General features: G+C 40.0%; 1 protein-coding gene and 1 pseudogene across 2 annotated transcripts in view; one reads left to right on the forward strand and one right to left on the reverse strand.

Moving 5' to 3' along the window:
* The window catches only part of SLC25A36 (solute carrier family 25 member 36), a 31232-nt gene extending 25371 nt beyond the window's left edge, over positions 1–5861 (reverse strand). For both annotated transcript variants that reach the window (XR_001516468.2, XM_006907189.3), the window contains exon 1: positions 5579–5861. Coding sequence is in view for 1 of the 2 variants with exons in the window: in XM_006907189.3 (XP_006907251.1) it covers positions 5579–5619 (41 nt within the window). In the remaining variant the exon portion in view is untranslated. The remainder of the gene's footprint in view (positions 1–5578) is intronic.
* Positions 5862–10397: 4536 nt separating this feature from the next.
* Positions 10398–10516, forward strand: LOC112475962 (annotated as a pseudogene).
* The last annotated feature ends 8009 nt before the right edge of the window (positions 10517–18525 follow it).

The following is an 18525-nucleotide window of genomic DNA, read 5'->3' on the forward strand; positions in this document are numbered from 1 at the left end:
CCTGAACTATATATTCTTGAGTGAAATTACTTGGATCGATGCTCATTTTAAAGTTTTATACGCAAATGTCACATATTTTGAAGATATAAGACCAAGGTTGTTTGGTGGGTCAGGTAATCATACAACTATGCACTGATTTAAATAATATTTAAATAACAAAATTTAAATAATATTTAAGAATTGTCTAAAAATGTTGGCATGCCAAGGGTTCTAACTACTTAAGGGCCTATGGATTCCTTGAGTAAAGAAGTGGCTAAAAGCTACTCAGAATGAAGGATTTGTTTTTTTTGTTTTGAAACTATGCAAAATGAAACCAAGAGTCTGGTTAAAACAAAACAAAACAAAATTCGTGCAAATAGGTCTTATATGGAAGAGAAGGCCTCTGGGGACCCCAAGGTGCTCTCCCCAACCCATGTTATAGCAACATAGGAATGAATCAGAAGTTTGGAGGGGTGGGGTGATGAAGAGGATAAGAAAGGAGAAATTGATCACAAAGTAAGTATGACTAGCAAGTAGATCACTTTCAGCCATATTGCCAAGAGTCATCAATCCCTAGGTCAGGTGCACAAACGCAAAACCCTATCAGCAGGATAGCCTCAAGCTTTGGAACAGTTTCCTTGGCTTGAAAGGACTTCTGCTCACTACACCAGCAAAGAACTCAAGGCACCCCAAGATTCTGCTAAGGAAAGGGTGGGTCATGGAAAAGAACTACGATTCCAAGACATATACCCTTGATTTTAACCTTCCAAGCTTGCATGGAGCAAGACACTTATTTTTAACAGGCAAGGGAATTTATAAATGGACAAAATCTATTCTGATTGGGTACACAACACCAGTGTGTGTATATGTGCATGTACACATACATGTATATATATACACACTAGGTACTTTAGTCACATATTTTTGTTAACTTTAAGCAAACCTATTTTGTTAGACAACTGCAAAGCACATAGGTTGAACTATTTTCTCATTTTTCTGCTTGCAGGTAATTTCCTAATTAGGATGTTAGTCAAATTAAGAAATGCCACTAGGAAGAGATTATAATGTTAGCCAAGGAGTTTTTCAATCTCAAAACTTGTAGCCTGTCTCTAAAATTCTATAAAAACCAGTTAAGAAGTCTTACCAAAATTCTCTGATAGTATATCTATAGAGGTATTTTCTCTTAAGCTTTAATGTTTGGGCAAGAAACAACTCAAGTTCTCGAAATAGTGCATGAAAGACATACTCTATATACTTGACAGATGAACTTAAGAGAAGTCAGATAAAGAGTGGTTGAAAGTAATTTTGGAGGATACAGGTAGTGTTTCTGATGCAGGGGAAAAATAACAAGCTAGGCGTTTTGAATGGTAAGGCAAAATCAAAAACACCAACAATATTGAAAAAAAGAAAATGTAACCAACAACTAGATAAACAAGGAAACACAGAAGGAAGCCATATCATACAGTCCAAGATGTAGTTATACAGTCTTCACTTTCAGGAAAAATAAGATGTCAGATTGAGGACCAAAATTCACTATAGAAACAAGATATGCTCAGGGGATGTGGTAGTTTTAGTAAAGGTAAAATTCCTCCACAAACTACTACTTTGTTTCTTTGCTCCCCATACAGCAAATCTCAAATTTATGTCATCTCTAATTTCTCTCCCACTCCAATAAGACCTTTACACCCTGCTTTGCTTTGAAAAAGTTAATGAAGGTCATCAAAGGTCTGATTGTTAAATTCAATGTTTAACAGCTCTCGGACATCATCTTAAGTAACAGTAACATGACAGCTGATCACCCACTCTTTTCTAAATACTGTATATTCACTTCATTTCACTTTCAGAATACATTTTCTTGGTCACTCTTTCTAAGTCTACTTTGCTGGTTCTTTCTTTCCCCTTGATCTCTTTTGCTGAAATCTCTACTCTTTCTAAATCTACTTTTCCTGGTTCTTCCTTTTCTTTTGATCTCTTTTGCTGGGAGTCTCCAAGGTCAATCTTTGGTCTTTTCTTCTCTATATTCACTCCCTTAGTGATCTCATCTAGGATCCCAGCACCATCTATGTTCTAATAACTACTAAAGGTTTATCTCTAGTCCAGACTGCTTCCTCTCCTGTACTCCAGACTAATATTCAACCAACTATAAACAACTGGCTTCTTGACCTCTTCGCAAACATCCCATGTTTAAAACGTAACTACTGAACTTTCCCTGCCCCGACCCTGTTCTATGCAACCATTCTCCACCTCAGTTAACAGCAACTCTAGCCTTTCAGATGCCCCAACTAAAAACCGTGGAGTTATTTTTGACTCTTCTTTCCTTTACACTCTACATCCATCACAACCTACTATGAACAAGCATTATCTTTCATTTTGATTACTGCTATAGCCAAATCATGCCCTTACTTCTGTCCTTGCCCTACGTATAGTCTATTCTAAACATGGTGACGGATGACGGAAGGAAGCCTTGTAAACTCCTACAATGACTTCTCCCATTTCAGAAAAAGCCGAAGTATTTTAATGTCCTAAGAAGGCTTTGCTATTCTGCCTGTACTTGCCTCATTACTGTGCTCCTACCCTAGGATCTTTTCATTGCCTGTTCTTTCTGAAGTTAACTCTCCAACCAGGTCTTTGCTCAAGTCACCTTTGTAATTGACTCGTATCATCCCCCTATTTAGAATTACACTGCACTCTCACTATTCTTCTTTATTCTGATTTTTCCTTTCTTCCATAGCGCTGAATATCTTCTAATTAATGGTATAATTCAACTCCTTTTGTGGGAATATTCAATATTACATTAAAACTGACAAGTGGTCGGTACTTAAAGTTTAGTTGCAATATGGAATCTGAACTATACCAATAAACTTTCCACGCTGTTACATTAAAATCCATTGGTCTGCCTTACATTCTGAACCCTTTACTCTATATCATGCACTGGTCATTTAGTTTACTGGGTTATACAGATCTTCTCACTGTTGATACATTTTATTATATATCACAAAAAAATTATACTTCCGGTCATTCAAAGATTTCAACAATTCTAATTTTTGCTTGAAAACTCAAATTTTATCATATGGCAAAAATGTTATCAGTGGTTTTCCTTGAAGCAACATTTCCTTCATTTTTTAAGAAAATGTCTGCCAAATAGTCAAGTCTGAATAGTCAGTCCATCGATTATTGTTTCAAGAAAGAAAGGTTCTCATGAAAAAAGGCTAATTCAGTTTGAGACTGAAACAACTACAGAACTACTTTGGTATGCAAAAGTACTTTATCCATATTTCTCATTTTGTCACACAGAATATGAAATAAAGATGAGTACTAACAGGTCAAGATTTAGTCAAATTAATAATTTTACTACTTTAAGAGCATTTGTAAGTGAAACTGGTTTTTTAAATTCCAAGTGCCAATGACTACTAGTACAATCTGGTTACACTGCCCTGATTGATACACGCTAGATAGATAGCTAAGGCATCAACGGTTTTACTCACAGTTGCTTTTGCACCATCAGTACAAATGTCAAAGCAGTGAGAAAGCAAATAATGTCCTTAGTATTTTTATGAAAACAGCTCTAACCTCTTAGACCACCAAAAGGGTCTTGGGAACTCCCAGAGGTCCATGACCCACACGACTCTACTACGCTAATATACTTACAGGATAATAGTTTCAGAATATTCTACGTTGAGATAAGCAAACTTCTCTTAGCCTTGTAATCTATTGGTAAGAATGAAAAAAATGCTCTTTTACAAGAGTAAAAAAGGAAAATAAAAGGTGGTAAAAAACTATTGAAATAAGGCTAATAAAAATATAGACAGAAGTGAAAATAAACATTAATTGTACTTTTAAGTATTCTACTTCTGCCCTGATTTTACAACGAAGTAATTTAACAAATGTCATTATTAATTTAACAAATATCTTTATAACAAAATTTCTGCCGGATCCGAGTGTAGGAGTTTTGCATTAAATTAATGAATGAATGCATAGATTAATTAATTCCATGATAACAGAACAAACAGTTTTTTAGATCAACAGTCTCCAACCTTTTTGGCTCCAGGGGCTGGTGTTCCTATGAGAATCTATCTAATGCCTAAGGATCTGAGATGGAGCTGAGGTGGTGATGCTAGCACTGGGCAGTGTCTGCAAATACAGACTAAGCTTCGCTAACTCCCTGCCGCTCACCTCTCGCTGTGCGGCCCGGTACCTAACAGTCCAAGGCCTAGGGGGTGGGGACCCCTGTTTAAATAATCTGATATTACTCACTACAGGTGTTAAGTTCTCAGTGAGTTACACAGGAAAAAAACTCATCTACTTAAGTATCGGCAATGTGGAAAACAAACTTTACTTAAACTAGGTCTCACCGATTAAAAAAAAATTTTTTGTCAGAACTGTCGTTGGCTCATAATTGGTGTGCAATGTTAAATCAATGTGCCAACCCAACGAAAATAATGCTATCACTGGCAACAGAGTCCATATGTCCAACTCAAATCAAGACACTGACTAGAACTGCATATATATTACTTAATACTCTTAAAAATGTCGATTTAAAAACACACACTATGGCCAAAAGAGATACAACTTTATATGGTCATATAAGCAGCAAAGAGCCTCAGCATAATTCATCGTTGCCATTTTTGAGAAGACACTTCGTGATCCTACAGATAAAAACTCCTAAACTTAAAAATTGCTGATTCTCCAAATAATTTTTAAGGAACAATCCTGAAAAAGAGACTAAACTGGCTCAACAAAGTATCTGTAGCATTTAGCCTGGCAACCTAAGACTTTAGGCTTGGTCCTATCCTTGTACATACATTGACTACAGCCAAAGCATTTGACCTCTCCCTACCCCACTTTCTCCTTTAAGCAAAGGAAAAGCAGGGGTTGCGGCAGAGGGTTCATTTTCATGAAAAGAATCTGACCTCAATGGCATTGCCACTTTGCACCGCATCTCGCAACCTAGAAAAGCTTGGGAAAGAAATTTTCCAACAGCTAGAAACCTACAGCTGCTGCAGGAGGGAGAAAACCTAAGCCTACCTGGTGCCGGAAGCCCCCCGAGGAACCTACTAGGCAGAGCAAGGCCCGGAAATCAGCTGCCCGAGTCCGCGGTGGGGCCCAAGCGACGTGAGGAGGCCCCGTAGCCCGCACGGCGAGAAGGAAAGGAGGCGGCCCTGGCGCCCATTTTGTCCTCGGCCTCCGCACTTCCCGCCCCGTCGCACCCTGGGCCAAGCAACCTACGAGAGGCTGCGGCCATACTCCTTCCCGCGGGCCCGCATCTCGGGTACCCGCTAGGCCGCGTTGGGCCCAGGGGCCCGCGTTAACTCCAGCCTCGCAAATCTGGCCACGGCCTCGCTCCGTCTCCGCAGGCCCAAAGCCTTACGTTTCTCCCCGCCTGGGCCTCAGCCCCCTCACCTCCTCCATCCTCGAGGGCCCAACACCCCCCCGCCCCCCGCGCCTGGACCTCACCCCTAACTCCGCGGGCCCGAGATCCCCCGACTCCTCCCCGCCTGGGCCGCACCCCTTCGCCCCTCTCCCCCGCGTCCCAGTCCACGGCTTTCGGCCTCAGTCCAGCCCCCTCAGCCCCAGTCCGCACGCCCCGCCTGGACCGTACCCCCCAGCAAACAGATGCACCAGCGTGTCCCTCTGGCTCATTCTCTCTCCCGCATGTCCTCCGGGAGCTGAGGCTGGACGCAGATCCGACCGCCCGTGACAGCCGGCGGCTTCGGTCCTGGACTGAAGCCCCACAGCGCCCCGGGGATGTCGAGGGGAGCTGGCGGAGACGCGGCTGCACGAGGTACCCGGCTGTGCCCTCCCGGCGGCGTGCAGCCGCGCCGCCTCCCGCTCCAGCTCAGCGCACACGGCCAAAGCCCGAGAGCAGGGCGAGCGCGGTGGGCGGGTGGGTGCGGGGGCGTGAATATTTGGATGCCCTACCCCCGCCACATAAACAGAAGCGCCCATTGGTCCGCGCCGCGTGACGTCACGGGGCCGACATGCCTCTTTCACGTGATCGCTAAGGGGTTTCTTAATGAAAGGGGCCGCGAGGCGGGGCCGGAGCGCGTGCGGGCAGGCTAGTGGGTCACTGTACCTTCGCAGCTAATTCGTGGGCCCGCCCGGGCCCCAGGCTCCTTCCCCAACTAGGTGAGAAACCGTCTGGGTTCCCGGTAGGCAGCAGAATGAGGGCGGGAGCATGCTAAGTTTCTTAATTACCTAAAAAAAAAGAATTCTTTTAGAGCAAATTTTAGGTTTGCAACATGATTGAGAGGAAGGTACAGAGATTTCCCATTTACCCCCTGCTTGATTCACTTTCTAAAAATTGTGTTTATGACCACATTTCTTCTTGGTATCTACCTCACAGCAATAGTCAAACAACGCATGAAAGGACTCACACAAGGATACTTGTATTTGAATCACAAACTACAGTGTTTACAAACAATGCTTCTAGTAGTGAGAAATTGGCATCTTTAGGGGAATGGAGAAATCATCAAACATTGCTAATGCGGAATATTTAGCAATTATAACAAGGGGTGAAGTAGATATGTAGGAGAAAAAAATCTCTAAGGCCTAGTAACTAAAACATGCAAATAAAATTAAAACACTAAGGTTTATTTTAGAAAGAATGGAGAAAATGAGCATTTACTCTTTCTAACTATCAAATGTTTCTTATATGTATGTATAAGAAGATCAAGGACTAAGGGACAAAATGTTTTCTTTCTCCAGAACATGGTGATTAAATATTAAAAAACTTAGTTAATTAGTAATTATTCCTAAGGTGTAAAAAAGTAGAGAATAACATAACACGTAATCTGTACTCATCACCCACACTAAATGAATGTTAACCGTTTCCACCTCTTTCTACCTAACTTCCATACTACCTGCAAGGCCCTCACCACCCTTTACCATACATGTGCTATTATCCAGGGCCCACCTTTCTTTCCTTACTGGGCTTCTTCCTTCATAAAGTCCTCCCTGACTGCCTCAGCTTTTCTATGTTCTTTACCTCTCCTAAAGTGCTACAGAAGGTACGGACTGCACACCACTGGCAAGTGTTCACCCACTCTGCAGTAAATACTCATCAGTAAAATGGAGTATTCACAAGGTAGTTGTAAGGACTAAATGTGTTAAAATATGTAAAGCACCTAGGGCGGTGCTATATAAGGCTTACTTATAACAATTAGTAGTATTTTAATGCCTCGTATTCTTAATAACAAAAATGGTAGTTGATATTTCTTGAGCACTTATTAACGTGCCAGGCTCTAAACTGAGCACTTCACAGCATTCTCTTATTAAACTCTCGCAACTACTCTATGAGATAAGTGATATTATCCCCCTAATTTTTCATGAGACTGAGGTGTAAAATAATTAAGTTCACTTGCCCCAAATTATCCAGTTCATCCAGAAAAAGGTTGAATTTGAATCTAGCAGAGTCTGTCTGATTCCAGAGCTTCAGTTCCGTGAAGTAATAGCTGTTCACTAGAGAGGGGAAATTTTGAAAAAAAACAAAAAAATTAAAAATTGGTACCTGGCTATACTTCCTTCAAACCATTGCATTAACATTTGGTGGGTATTTATTTCTTTTTAACAGCAGCTTTATTGAGATATCATTCACATGCATAAAATTCACCTATTTAAAGTCTACAATTTAGTGGGTTTTAGTATATTCTCATGGTTGTACAACCATCACCATAACCTAATTCCAGAACATTTTTCTCACCGAAAAAGAAATCCTACACTCCTTAGCAGTACTCCCATTTTCCTTTCCTCTATCCCCTGGCAGCCACTAATCTCTACCTTCTGTCTTTTTGGATTTGTGTAATCTGGACTTTTCATATAAACAGAATCATACAGTATGTGGCCTTTGTGTCTGGCTTCTTTTACTAACCATAATGTTTTCAAAGTTCATTCATGCAGCATGTACCAGTACTTCATTCCCTTTTATGACTGAATAATTTTCCCCTGTATAGATATACTACATTTTGTTTATCCATTCTCAATTGATAGCTGTTTGAATTGTTTCCACTTTTGGGCTACCATGAATAATGATGTCATGAATATTTGTGTACAAGTTTTAGCACGGACATGCTTTTCAATTCTCTTGGGAGTATACCTGGAGTGGAATTGTTGGGTCAGATGATAACTCTATGCTTAACCCTTGAGTAACCACTCTACTGTTTTCCAAAGTGATTGAACCATTTTAGTTGTATTGCTTTTAAGACAATAGCTGTAGATCCATGTTTTTGACATAGTGAATGCCATATTAATTACATATAATGAAGCTTCTGAAACTGATAAGGAGGGAGCCAGAATTCTCATGTACGGTAACGGTTATTCCTGTAATGAGCAGTAACAGTTCATAATGTAACTGTTTCCTTTTGAACCGCCTTCTGATGCCATCGTGGAAGTAGACTTTGCTCCCTGCATATACTGGCTGGTAAATCATGGGGACTGCCCACTTGGATGTGGTTGCTGAGGTCATTATTCTTACTGTGATTCCAGGGTTGAGTTGTGCTTGCTGAGGTTCCCACTGCACTGTCATCCTGCTGCTCCTTTATAACCTTCCTTCCTCATTCCTGTTGACTAGAGCACATCTTCAAGTGATTCTTTTAAGACTGGCACAAAGTTTTCTTGAGCCCTTGCCCCTTATACAAACAAGCTTCCAGGTGTTTTTCCAGAGTGACGTCAGGGCAGGGTGGGTGGATCTAAGTCCAAGCTTTGGTATCAGGCACAGCTTCACTTCCTCCAGCCCCGCCATTCCTGCCAAGGGGTCTTCTGGGAGTTGTAGTTTTTATTGACTCTAGAAAGAAACATGGGGAAGGGATGCCCACAGCTCTATGCTTGCCTCAAAACAAACAAATAAGCTCCTTGTAAAGTAGAGGAGACCGCTACTCTATTTCCTGATTATACTGGCCTCGAATTTTAATTGCTAATGTGCTGAACAAAAGTTGTTAATAGCTGTTTGTGGGAGAGTGGAGCATAGATGGACCACTGACGTCATTTTTCTCCCCACCTAGCCTCTATTGGTTTTGTAGATACAGAAAATTTGTGTGGGTTTTAAGCCTTGGATTGGCAACATTAATTTTAAGTGTTTGAGTAAAATTTTTTCTTTTTAATTTTTGTTTCTTCTTAGGTATTTTAATGGGAGAATGAGAGAGATTATTTTATAGTCTCTTAGCCAAGTGCCATTATATTTACTTTTTCCCTTACTTTGCTTTTAATAAAAAGTAGTAAATTCAAACAATACAGAGGTGCACAAGGTGGGAGTTAAAACAACTTCCCTTCCCAAATCCCACCCCTCAGCAGTCATCATTGATAAGAGTCAGGTAAGTGTCCTTCTGTGTACTCTTATGCCATGATTGCAGTCATCTCAAAGAGCCTCAGATTTATACAGCTCTCACCATGTGACAGACGTTGTTGCAAGCTCTTCATGTGAATTTAAATGCATCCACTCTAGAACCTAATGAGGAATATTTTACAGGAAACAGATACAGAGAGGTTAGAGGATTTATTAAGGTGACTTACCTAGCAAATAGCCGAGCTGAAATGGAAACCTAGGGAGTCTGGCTCCAGAGTCTGTACTCTCATCCTCTATTCTACGCCATCTCAATTGTCTTTTGGTTAACTGAGAATATTAGCCATAGTTCCAACCCCAAAAGGGGGTGGGGATTTTGGAAGAATTTAAGATGTGCCCAGAGGACAAAATGTGTACTTACACGTGAGCCCCAGAAGGAGTCATGAGGTCAGTTGCTCCTGAATGCAGGTTTGATGTTTTATTGAGCCACCACTCCCATCAGCTACGCTGTGTAACATTTTTAGTCAATAATGGTTGAAGTTTCTTCCGATACACAGGTGATAAGTAGAGCTACCACTGAAAATAGATAAGGAGCTTGTAGAAATGGATATTTCCCCAGAACGAATTAACAGTTTCCTTGTAGGCAATACTATCTCACAGGGACCAATTCAGGAGGCTTGGAAAAAAACCAACAAAGGACTGGTTTTTTTTTTTTTTTTTTAATCTTGGTTTTTTTTTTTTTTTTTACCTTACAAGACAGGAATAATAGAAGGGTGGGGAGACCTTGCAAAGAAATGCATGACTTGTTGACATAAGGGTATAACATACATTTTGAATTTTATCTGGATAATGCCTGAAACGTCAACAGTTTGTGGTAATACAGTAGTACCCTGCCTCCCATTTAAGAAACTAACCAAAGGCCCTACCCAAGAGCCTTGCTTTGAAACTCAACTTGTATCTTGGCATTTGGATCTTGCTCTTAATGCTAATTCTGTTATTACAAAGTAATTAATGCAGATAAACCACCCAATTCAAAATATGGGCAAAATACTCAAATAGATATTTTTCCAAAGATTTACAAATGGCCAATAAGCACTTGAAAAGTGCTAATCATTAGGGAAATGAATATCAAAATCACAATGAAGTCTATGGCCATGCTACCCTGAATGAGCCCAATCCCGGCTGATCTCGGAAGCTAAGCAGGGTCGGGCCTGGTTATTACTTGGATGGGAGACCACCTAGGAAGATCAGGTGCTGTAGGTGTAAAAAATAAAAAAATAATGGATTGTAAGCTGAAGCTGACAAGGTCCTTGCAATCTGTGAGGTCAACCAAGGGTTGCCTCGCCTAAAAAAAAAAAAAAAAAAAAAAAGGACAACCAGGCCTTCACACCCATTGGGATGACTATTATAAAAATAAAACAAAAGCAGAAAATACCTGGTGTTGCCAAGATTTGGAGAAATTGAAACCTTGTGCATGGCTGGTGGGAATGTAAAATGGTGCAGCTGCTGTAAAAAACTGGATGGCAGGTTCTCAAAAACTTAAACATAGAATTACCATATGATCCAGCAATTTTACCTCTAGGTATATACCCAAAAGAATCGAAAGCAGAGACTCAAACAGATAATTCACACCAAAGTTCATAGCAGCCCTATTTGCAATAGCCAATAGGTGACAACCCAAGTGTCCATCATCAGATAAATGCATAAATAAAATGTATATACATACAATAGAATATTTATTCAGCATTAAAAAGGAGGGAAATTCTGACACATGCTACAACGTGGATGAACCTTGAAGACATTATGATGAAATAAGCCATCACAAAATGGCAAATATTGTATGATTCCAGTTACATGAGATACCTAGAATAGTCAAATTCTTAGAGAAAGAAAATAAAATAGTGGTCGCCAGGGGCTGGGAGAAAGTGGAATTGGAGAGTTAGTGTTTAGTGGGTATGAAGTTTCAGTTTGGGATGATGGAAATATTGTGGAGATGGGTGGTGGTGGTGATGGTTGCACTATAATGTGACTTCTTAATACCACTGAATTATACATTCAGAAATGGTTAAAATGGTAAATTTTCTGTTATAGGTATTTCACCACAGTGAAAAAATGATGAAAGCAATGCTCATGGTTGTCAGAAAGCAAATATATAGTATTGATAAAGTTATAAAGTAAAACATCAGACTCTCTACCCCATCCTCTGTTTCCTCATTTTTGCTCTGAGAGGTAACCACTTTCAACTTTATACTTTTTCTTTAGCTCCATATCTCCCAATAATAGCGGTGCATGCTGTTTTTCTTGATTCATTAATATCAGACATCATCTATTACACTTCTGATTATAATAGATGCAGATTTTTAACTTCACTCTTCTAGTTCTTATTTTCCCTGTCCCATCTTCCCAAAAGTTGTATCACAAATTTTTAGTTAACAATTATTTATCTTATTATGACTATGTAAATTTTTTCCACTGCAAAATCACATGGTGTACATGTTTGATATAAATTTTTACTTCTTCTGGTTAACAATTGTACTTTTTTCCCTATTTGCTTAATTTTCTAAACCTATCCTTAATTTTTTCCACATAATATGTCATATCGATGGCCCAAAAATACTATTTTCTAAATGTTTACATATTCGTCTATTAATCCCATTTTTTACCTCCCTCCTGGATTCTTCCATTTTCCTGCTCAAGCCTGAACTAGTGCTCTCTTGGCTGCACCATTGTCATCCCGGGATTTACATCCCTCTATCTGTTTCCTGGATCTCATTTCTTTTCTTTTTTTATTTGCTACTTCATTTTGCTGAAGTACATCACTCAGCAGCTGCCAAAGAAAAGGTGCATAGGAGATATTATTGTCATTATTATCAGGTCACGCATGTTCTTTTATCTTCGCATGTGATAATTTGACTAAATTTAGCATTCTGGGTTGAAAATCATTTTCCCTCTGACTTTTGAAGCCATTGCCCCATTAATTTCGAGCTTTTAGTTCTAGTATTGAAACATTTGACTCCATTTGTACCTCTGGTCTTTAACATGTTTTTTGCTCTTTTCACCTTTTAGGATCTTTAATTCTCGGTTTGAGGAAATTTCATGACAAAGTGCTCTGTTTGTGGCGTGGGTCTCCTCGTTCACTATGCTGTGTACTCAGTGGATCTTTTCCGTCTGGGAAAAAAATCTAGGATTTACCCTTGGGGTGTTCTTTAATGATGTTAAGTGCTAATTTCGGTCTTTCAGCCCCCATGAAGCCAAAAAGTGTAGTTGATATTTTCTCTCCCTCACAGTACCTGGCAAGATGATAGCACTGGGTCAGCACCCGAGGTCAGGAGCCAGTGGTTAGAAGGATAGAGTGCTGCTTTGGCTGCAATGCTGTGAGAAGCAGTACTTGAAAGATATTTAGCCGGGAAGAGAGTGGTAACAGCTTCATTTCACAAGTGACCAATTCCTTTGAATATGAGGTGGGGTGAACCAGTTAAGCAGCTTTTTATTTTCTCTAGTCTTCCCTCCAGGCCATGCCTTCACACGTGCTTGGAAGAGTGAACAGGAAAGAAATGGAGAACAGGATTGGGGAGTCTCCTTGTACTTGGAATTAGGGTCAAAGATCAGTGCTAGAAGGGAAAGCCCCATACCGCATAGTCAGAATTTTCATGGAAAAGCCCTTAAATCTCCCAGAAAAGCAGGATACGAAGAACTTTTTGTACTTAATGTCTCTCTCAGCTCCTCAATTAATTCTTTAATGTCTTCTTCCAGGAGGTCAGTGAAACCATTGCCATTCAGTTTCTTGGCCAGAGTTAAACAATTTGTTTTTTTTATCTTTTCATTGATTAGGAAACACTTAAAGTTGTTTTCACTATTTTGGCTCTGTAAGCCTTTAACTGCCAAATAAGATGGAGTAACAGAGATCAGAAGTATTGACAACGAGGCAGAATATACAAACCTATGGTTTTATATATTGGTTTTAAAGACACTTGATAGCAGGCAGTGAAAGATAATGATTTTTGAGAGATGAGAAACAAAACAAGCCATAAAATGACCCAGCTTATCGCCTGGAGATAGTTTCCAGGCTACAACACAGGAGGACTGCTTTGCTAACCAGGCAGAGCCTGGCAGACTCTCTGGGTTGAGGACAGGTAGCTGAGTTCAGGGAAACCAAGGCAGGTGAGGTTTGTTGGACAGAGTACCAAGAGCCCCAGATATCTGTATAGGATCCTCCTTAAGTTTTCAGCTGAGTACTGATCAACACATGCACATGAGGAAACTACCTGAGGGAAGACAAAAACCTCCTCATAGTTTTAGGGGGAACAGTATGTGGCATTCACTCAGAGCCAGGAATATTCTCATCAGCCAGAATGAAAAAATCTCACCCATCATGGGGCACTGGATATAGTACTCAGAAGGGCCTCACTAATGGGGAAGAATTAGTCTTAGACTAAACACTGTTCTGGCCCTGCCTAATACATCATAAAAGTGAGATGTGAAAGGATTAAACTATGTGTAACTAAATACATCCCAGAACAACTGTCAAAAATATGTATAGGGATACAAAAATACCCAGCATCAACAATGTAAAATTCATAATGTTGGGAATCAAAAATTACCAGGCATGCAAAGAAGCAGGAGAATATGACCCAAAATATGCTATTATAAGTTATATATATATATTTAGAGAGGAGAGATTGTATCATTTGAAGGTAAACTGTGATAAGTTAAAGAAGTATACTGTAAACCTATAAACACCACTAATATAACAAAGTTATAGCTAATTAGCCAACAAAAGAGATAAAATTGAATCATAAAAAATATACAATTAAAAATAGAAAATGGGAAAAGGGTACTAAGAGCACATGGGACAAATAGAAAACAAATATCAAGATGATAGTGTTGAACCTAACTATAGCAATAATCATATTACCTGTGAATGTCTCTAATTAAAAGAAGATAGCCAAATTGGACCAAAAGCAAGACCCAACTATATGCTCCCTATAATTTAAATATTAAGACACAAATGTGTTAAAATAAAAAGATGGGAAAAGGTATAACCTGATATCACTAGTCAGAAGAAAGCTGGAGTAGCTATTTTATTAGACAAAGTAGATTTCTACATAAAGAATATGCTCGGAGATAAAGAAGGTCATTTCATAATTATAAAGAGTCAATTCATCAAGAAGATATAACAGTCCTAAATGTTTATTTCCCTAATAATAGAGCTACAAAATACATGTAGCCAAAACAGATAGAAATGCAGAGAAGAAATGGACAAATCCATAATTATAGTCAGATATTTCAAAACCCCTCTCTAAATAATTGGTAGAATAAGTAGATGCACAATCAGCAAGGATATATTAGTTTTGAATAACACTAACAACCAATTTGTTCTAATAGACATTCCAAGTGCACAGGGAACATTTACCAATAAGACTAGATTGTGGGCCAACAGAATATATCACAATGGAATTAAATTAGAAACCATACTTTTAGCCAAGTTATATGATTTTAGACTTAAGTGCATCTACTGCTCTTATTATTTGATTCTCATAAATTATGTGCATGATTCCATCATATGGGCAAAGAGAGGATGTGTAGGCAGAATGTAGTGAGTCATTAGATGTGTGTAGGTAATAGGTAGGTGATTGAAGATGTGATAAATTGGTAAAATGGTGATTGTGGGTGAGAATAGGACACCATGCATTTGAGTTAAGAAATGAAATGTTTGTTACTGTTATGCGACTAAGTTTTATTCAACTAATTTTTATCAATTAGGGATCTGACACTTTAGTGGATGCTTTGACATATATTATTTTATTCTGTTCTCACAACACACCTATGAGGTTAGATTTTTTTTTTTCCTACTTAGGAGAGAGAGAAGATGAAGAAGTAGAGGAAGAAGAATGAGAGAGAACTAGAGGAAGGGAGGGAGGGAGGGAAGGAGGAAGAGAGAGAGAGAGAGAGGGAGAGAGAGAAGAAGAGAACAAGAAAGAGAAAGAGAAACAGGGAGAAAGAGAAAAAAAAGTTCAACTCCCATAGCCTGGCACTTCATGGGAAGTCTCTGTCTGTCTCTTTCTCCCACTCTCCCACCCCTTCCGACATGCACAGGTCCCTGTAGGCCAACTGAGCTGCTGGTGTTGCCCACACTCACGTATTTGCTTCACTCCTCTGGGCTTTCAGACATGTCAGAACACCTCCCTTCCTTCCTTCGTGCTTCTACAGCTCTGTACTGACCTTTGCGGACCATGCCCTGTCCGCTCGTGAGGCTCGTGCACTCCCTGAGTACCAGGATTCCTGGCACACAATAGGTGCCATTCTTCCCCAGGTTGGGAACCATTTCACATTTGTTTTTGTAGCCTTTTTGGCACGTGGCATCATGGACATTCTATAAATATTTTCCATGGGCCTGGCATGTGCCAGGTACTATCCTAGCAGAGCAACAATACAGGAAAGAGCAACAGGAATTAAGCTCTCGTTGAGTTTATAGTCTAGTGTACCACAGACAATATGCTGCTCAACAAATAAGATAATTTCATACTGGGAAACATTTTACCGTGAAGAAGAACAGGTGACCGTGGGGCAGCTCCTGTAGGCACTCGTAGGTTATGGAATGGTTTTATTCTAAGTGAGACGGAAAGCCACTAGAAAGTTGTAAACACAGTAGTGCAAAAACTCAGTTTTCAATTACAAAAGATCACTCTGGTAATGTGTGGAAACTGGGTGGAAAGGAGGCAAGAAAGGAACCATTAAGCCCTTTATGGAGCTATGACAGGTAATGGCTTTGACAGAGTGCTCTTAGAGGAATAATGAGTAGGCTGGGTGAGGGGAGGAGTAAGTAGATGGGAAAGTGGAAGAAAGTACACGGTACTTTGTATAGAAGTGTAATATTTAACCAAGATTCATCGTCATGATGTACAGAAGGTGCTGATTTATGAACGTTTCCTGTGAATAGAGCAAGATCATTTTAACGAGTCTTGGATGATTTGACTGGAATAGTAAATGCCATTCATTGACCCTCTATTGTGTGACTGGCAACTTGCTATATATGCAGTTTCATCCTCATGACAACCCGTGATAGGGAATTGCCACCATCATTATAGAGATGAGGAACGGAGGCTCTAGTGAAACGACTGGTGAGCATCAGAGCCGGGAGTATACTCTCCAGCCCCCAAGCCTCCACCTGACACCCTTTAGTACCATGCTGTTTATCTTGCCCTGGGCCCTCCCAAGGCTGCTCACCGTGGGGCTCAGAGGAGGGCTGCTGGCTCCTTCATCTCCCTGAGCAGCTGACCCCATCTCAGAGCTGCTAGGAGGGAGAGCCCCACAGTGGAGACCTGAGGTTGCAGGCCTTTAATAAGATCGAGTTGCTAAAAGGGAACATTTAATTGCATTTTTTATTAATTGGTTCTCTGCGAAATATTAATATAAACTCTTGCAAACATAATGTCTGGGGAGCAGTGAGTAACTTTGAGTTATGGCAATCTTGGAAGTACTGAAACTCGCTCAATTCTGGTTTCTCAGCTGAGTTTTATCTTATGATCTCTAGTCTCTCACCAGAGACAACCACTCCACCCAGAGGACTCTCTGCTGAACTCTGTCCTTCAGCCCTCCTGAAGAAAGCCATAAGTTTATTTTTATGAGAAGGAAAACAAAGTACTCAAAGGAAAAGAAAGAGAGGGAGAAGTCTAGGGAGGGAGCAGTCCAGGAGGAGGTGGGTATGGGACGGGGAGAGGTCAAGCTGAACACCTCCTTTTCCTGAATGGACCACTGAGCAGGGTGAAGCCAACCTGACCTGAGCTGCCTGGCTGTGGGGTGAGGCAATGTCATCCTCCACCCGCAAGTGGTTTTCTTCCGGCCTGGAGGAATGTTAGCAATGGACACCAAACAGAGGTTGTCTTTATTTTACTGGACCATAGCACATATTGACACCTCTTCAGAAAGCTCTAGAGCCAGGAACAATTTTAAGAAATAGTCAACAAGGAGAAGGAGTGGCAGTGTATGGAGCAGGTATCCAGTGATTTTCAGAGATGGTACACCTTCTGCTCCAGGGCGTTCCCATCTTAACAGGAGCAAAAGGGCCCTTTTCCTTAATGAAACTTTCCTTAAAGAAACTTTGTGTGAAAGCATGCTGATATAGGAGGTAACTGGGTTGCTGCCCTTAGGGAATGGCCTGGCCCGTTTGAGGGAGTAGATAAGTTTAAGGAGGTTCCAGGCTAATGGTCTCTGTTCTAGGGAGCCCTCAATTTGTTGTCAGGGAAAATTTCAGCTCAATGTAGCTTATATAACCATTTACTGTAAACTCTAGGATATGGTGAACACATGCGTGAAAATGACTAGGGTACCTTGTCATATTTGAAGAGGTGTTAGGTAGCATATAGGCACCTCTTTTAAGTAACCAGTAGATACGGACTTTTAAAAGCATTCTATTTTTTAGATCCAAATACATATGAGAATTTAGTATAAAAGTGGCATTTCAAATTAGTAGGGGGAAACAAATTATTGCATAAATCATGTTGAGATTACTGGATTATCTTATCTGCAAAAAAACAAGCAAAACTTGGATTCCCAATCTCACTAAACGAAAAGTTCCCCAAGTTAAGAGAATAAAAAAACACGCCACAAACTGGAAGACAATATTTGCAAAACAGATGTCCTATAAAGGACTGTTATCCAAAATATACAAAGAATTCTTAAAACTCAACAATAAGAAAACAATCCAATAAAAACATGGACGAAAGACTTGAACAGACACTTCACCAAAGAAGATATACAGATGCCAAGTAAGTATATGAAAACATGTTCAGCATAATATGTCATCAGGGAAATTAAAATTAAAACAATGAGCTATCACTGCATACCTACTAGAAAGCCAAAATTTGAAACACTGAAACCACCAAATATTGACAGAGATATGGAGCAACAAGAGCTCTCATTCACTGCCGGCGGGATGGGGGAAAGGCAAAACGGTGCAGCCTCTTTGGAAGACAGTTTGGCAGTTCCTTTTAAAACTGAAATTCTCTTGCCATATGATTCAGCAATTGTACTCCTTGGTATTTACCCAGAGGAGTTGAAAACTTATGTCCATACAAAATCCTGCTCACTATGTTTGTAGCAGGTTTATTCACAATTGCCAAAATTTGGAAGCAACCAAGATCTTCTTTAGTAGGTGAATGGATAAATAAACTGTGGTACATCCAGACAATGGAATATTATTTAGCACTAAGAAAACATGAACTATCAAATCATGAAAAGACATGGAGGAACCTTAAAGCATATTATTAAGA

Source organism: Pteropus alecto, unplaced genomic scaffold, assembly GCF_000325575.1.
Source record: "Pteropus alecto unplaced genomic scaffold, ASM32557v1 scaffold92, whole genome shotgun sequence".
NCBI lineage: Eukaryota > Metazoa > Chordata > Mammalia > Chiroptera > Pteropodidae > Pteropus > Pteropus alecto.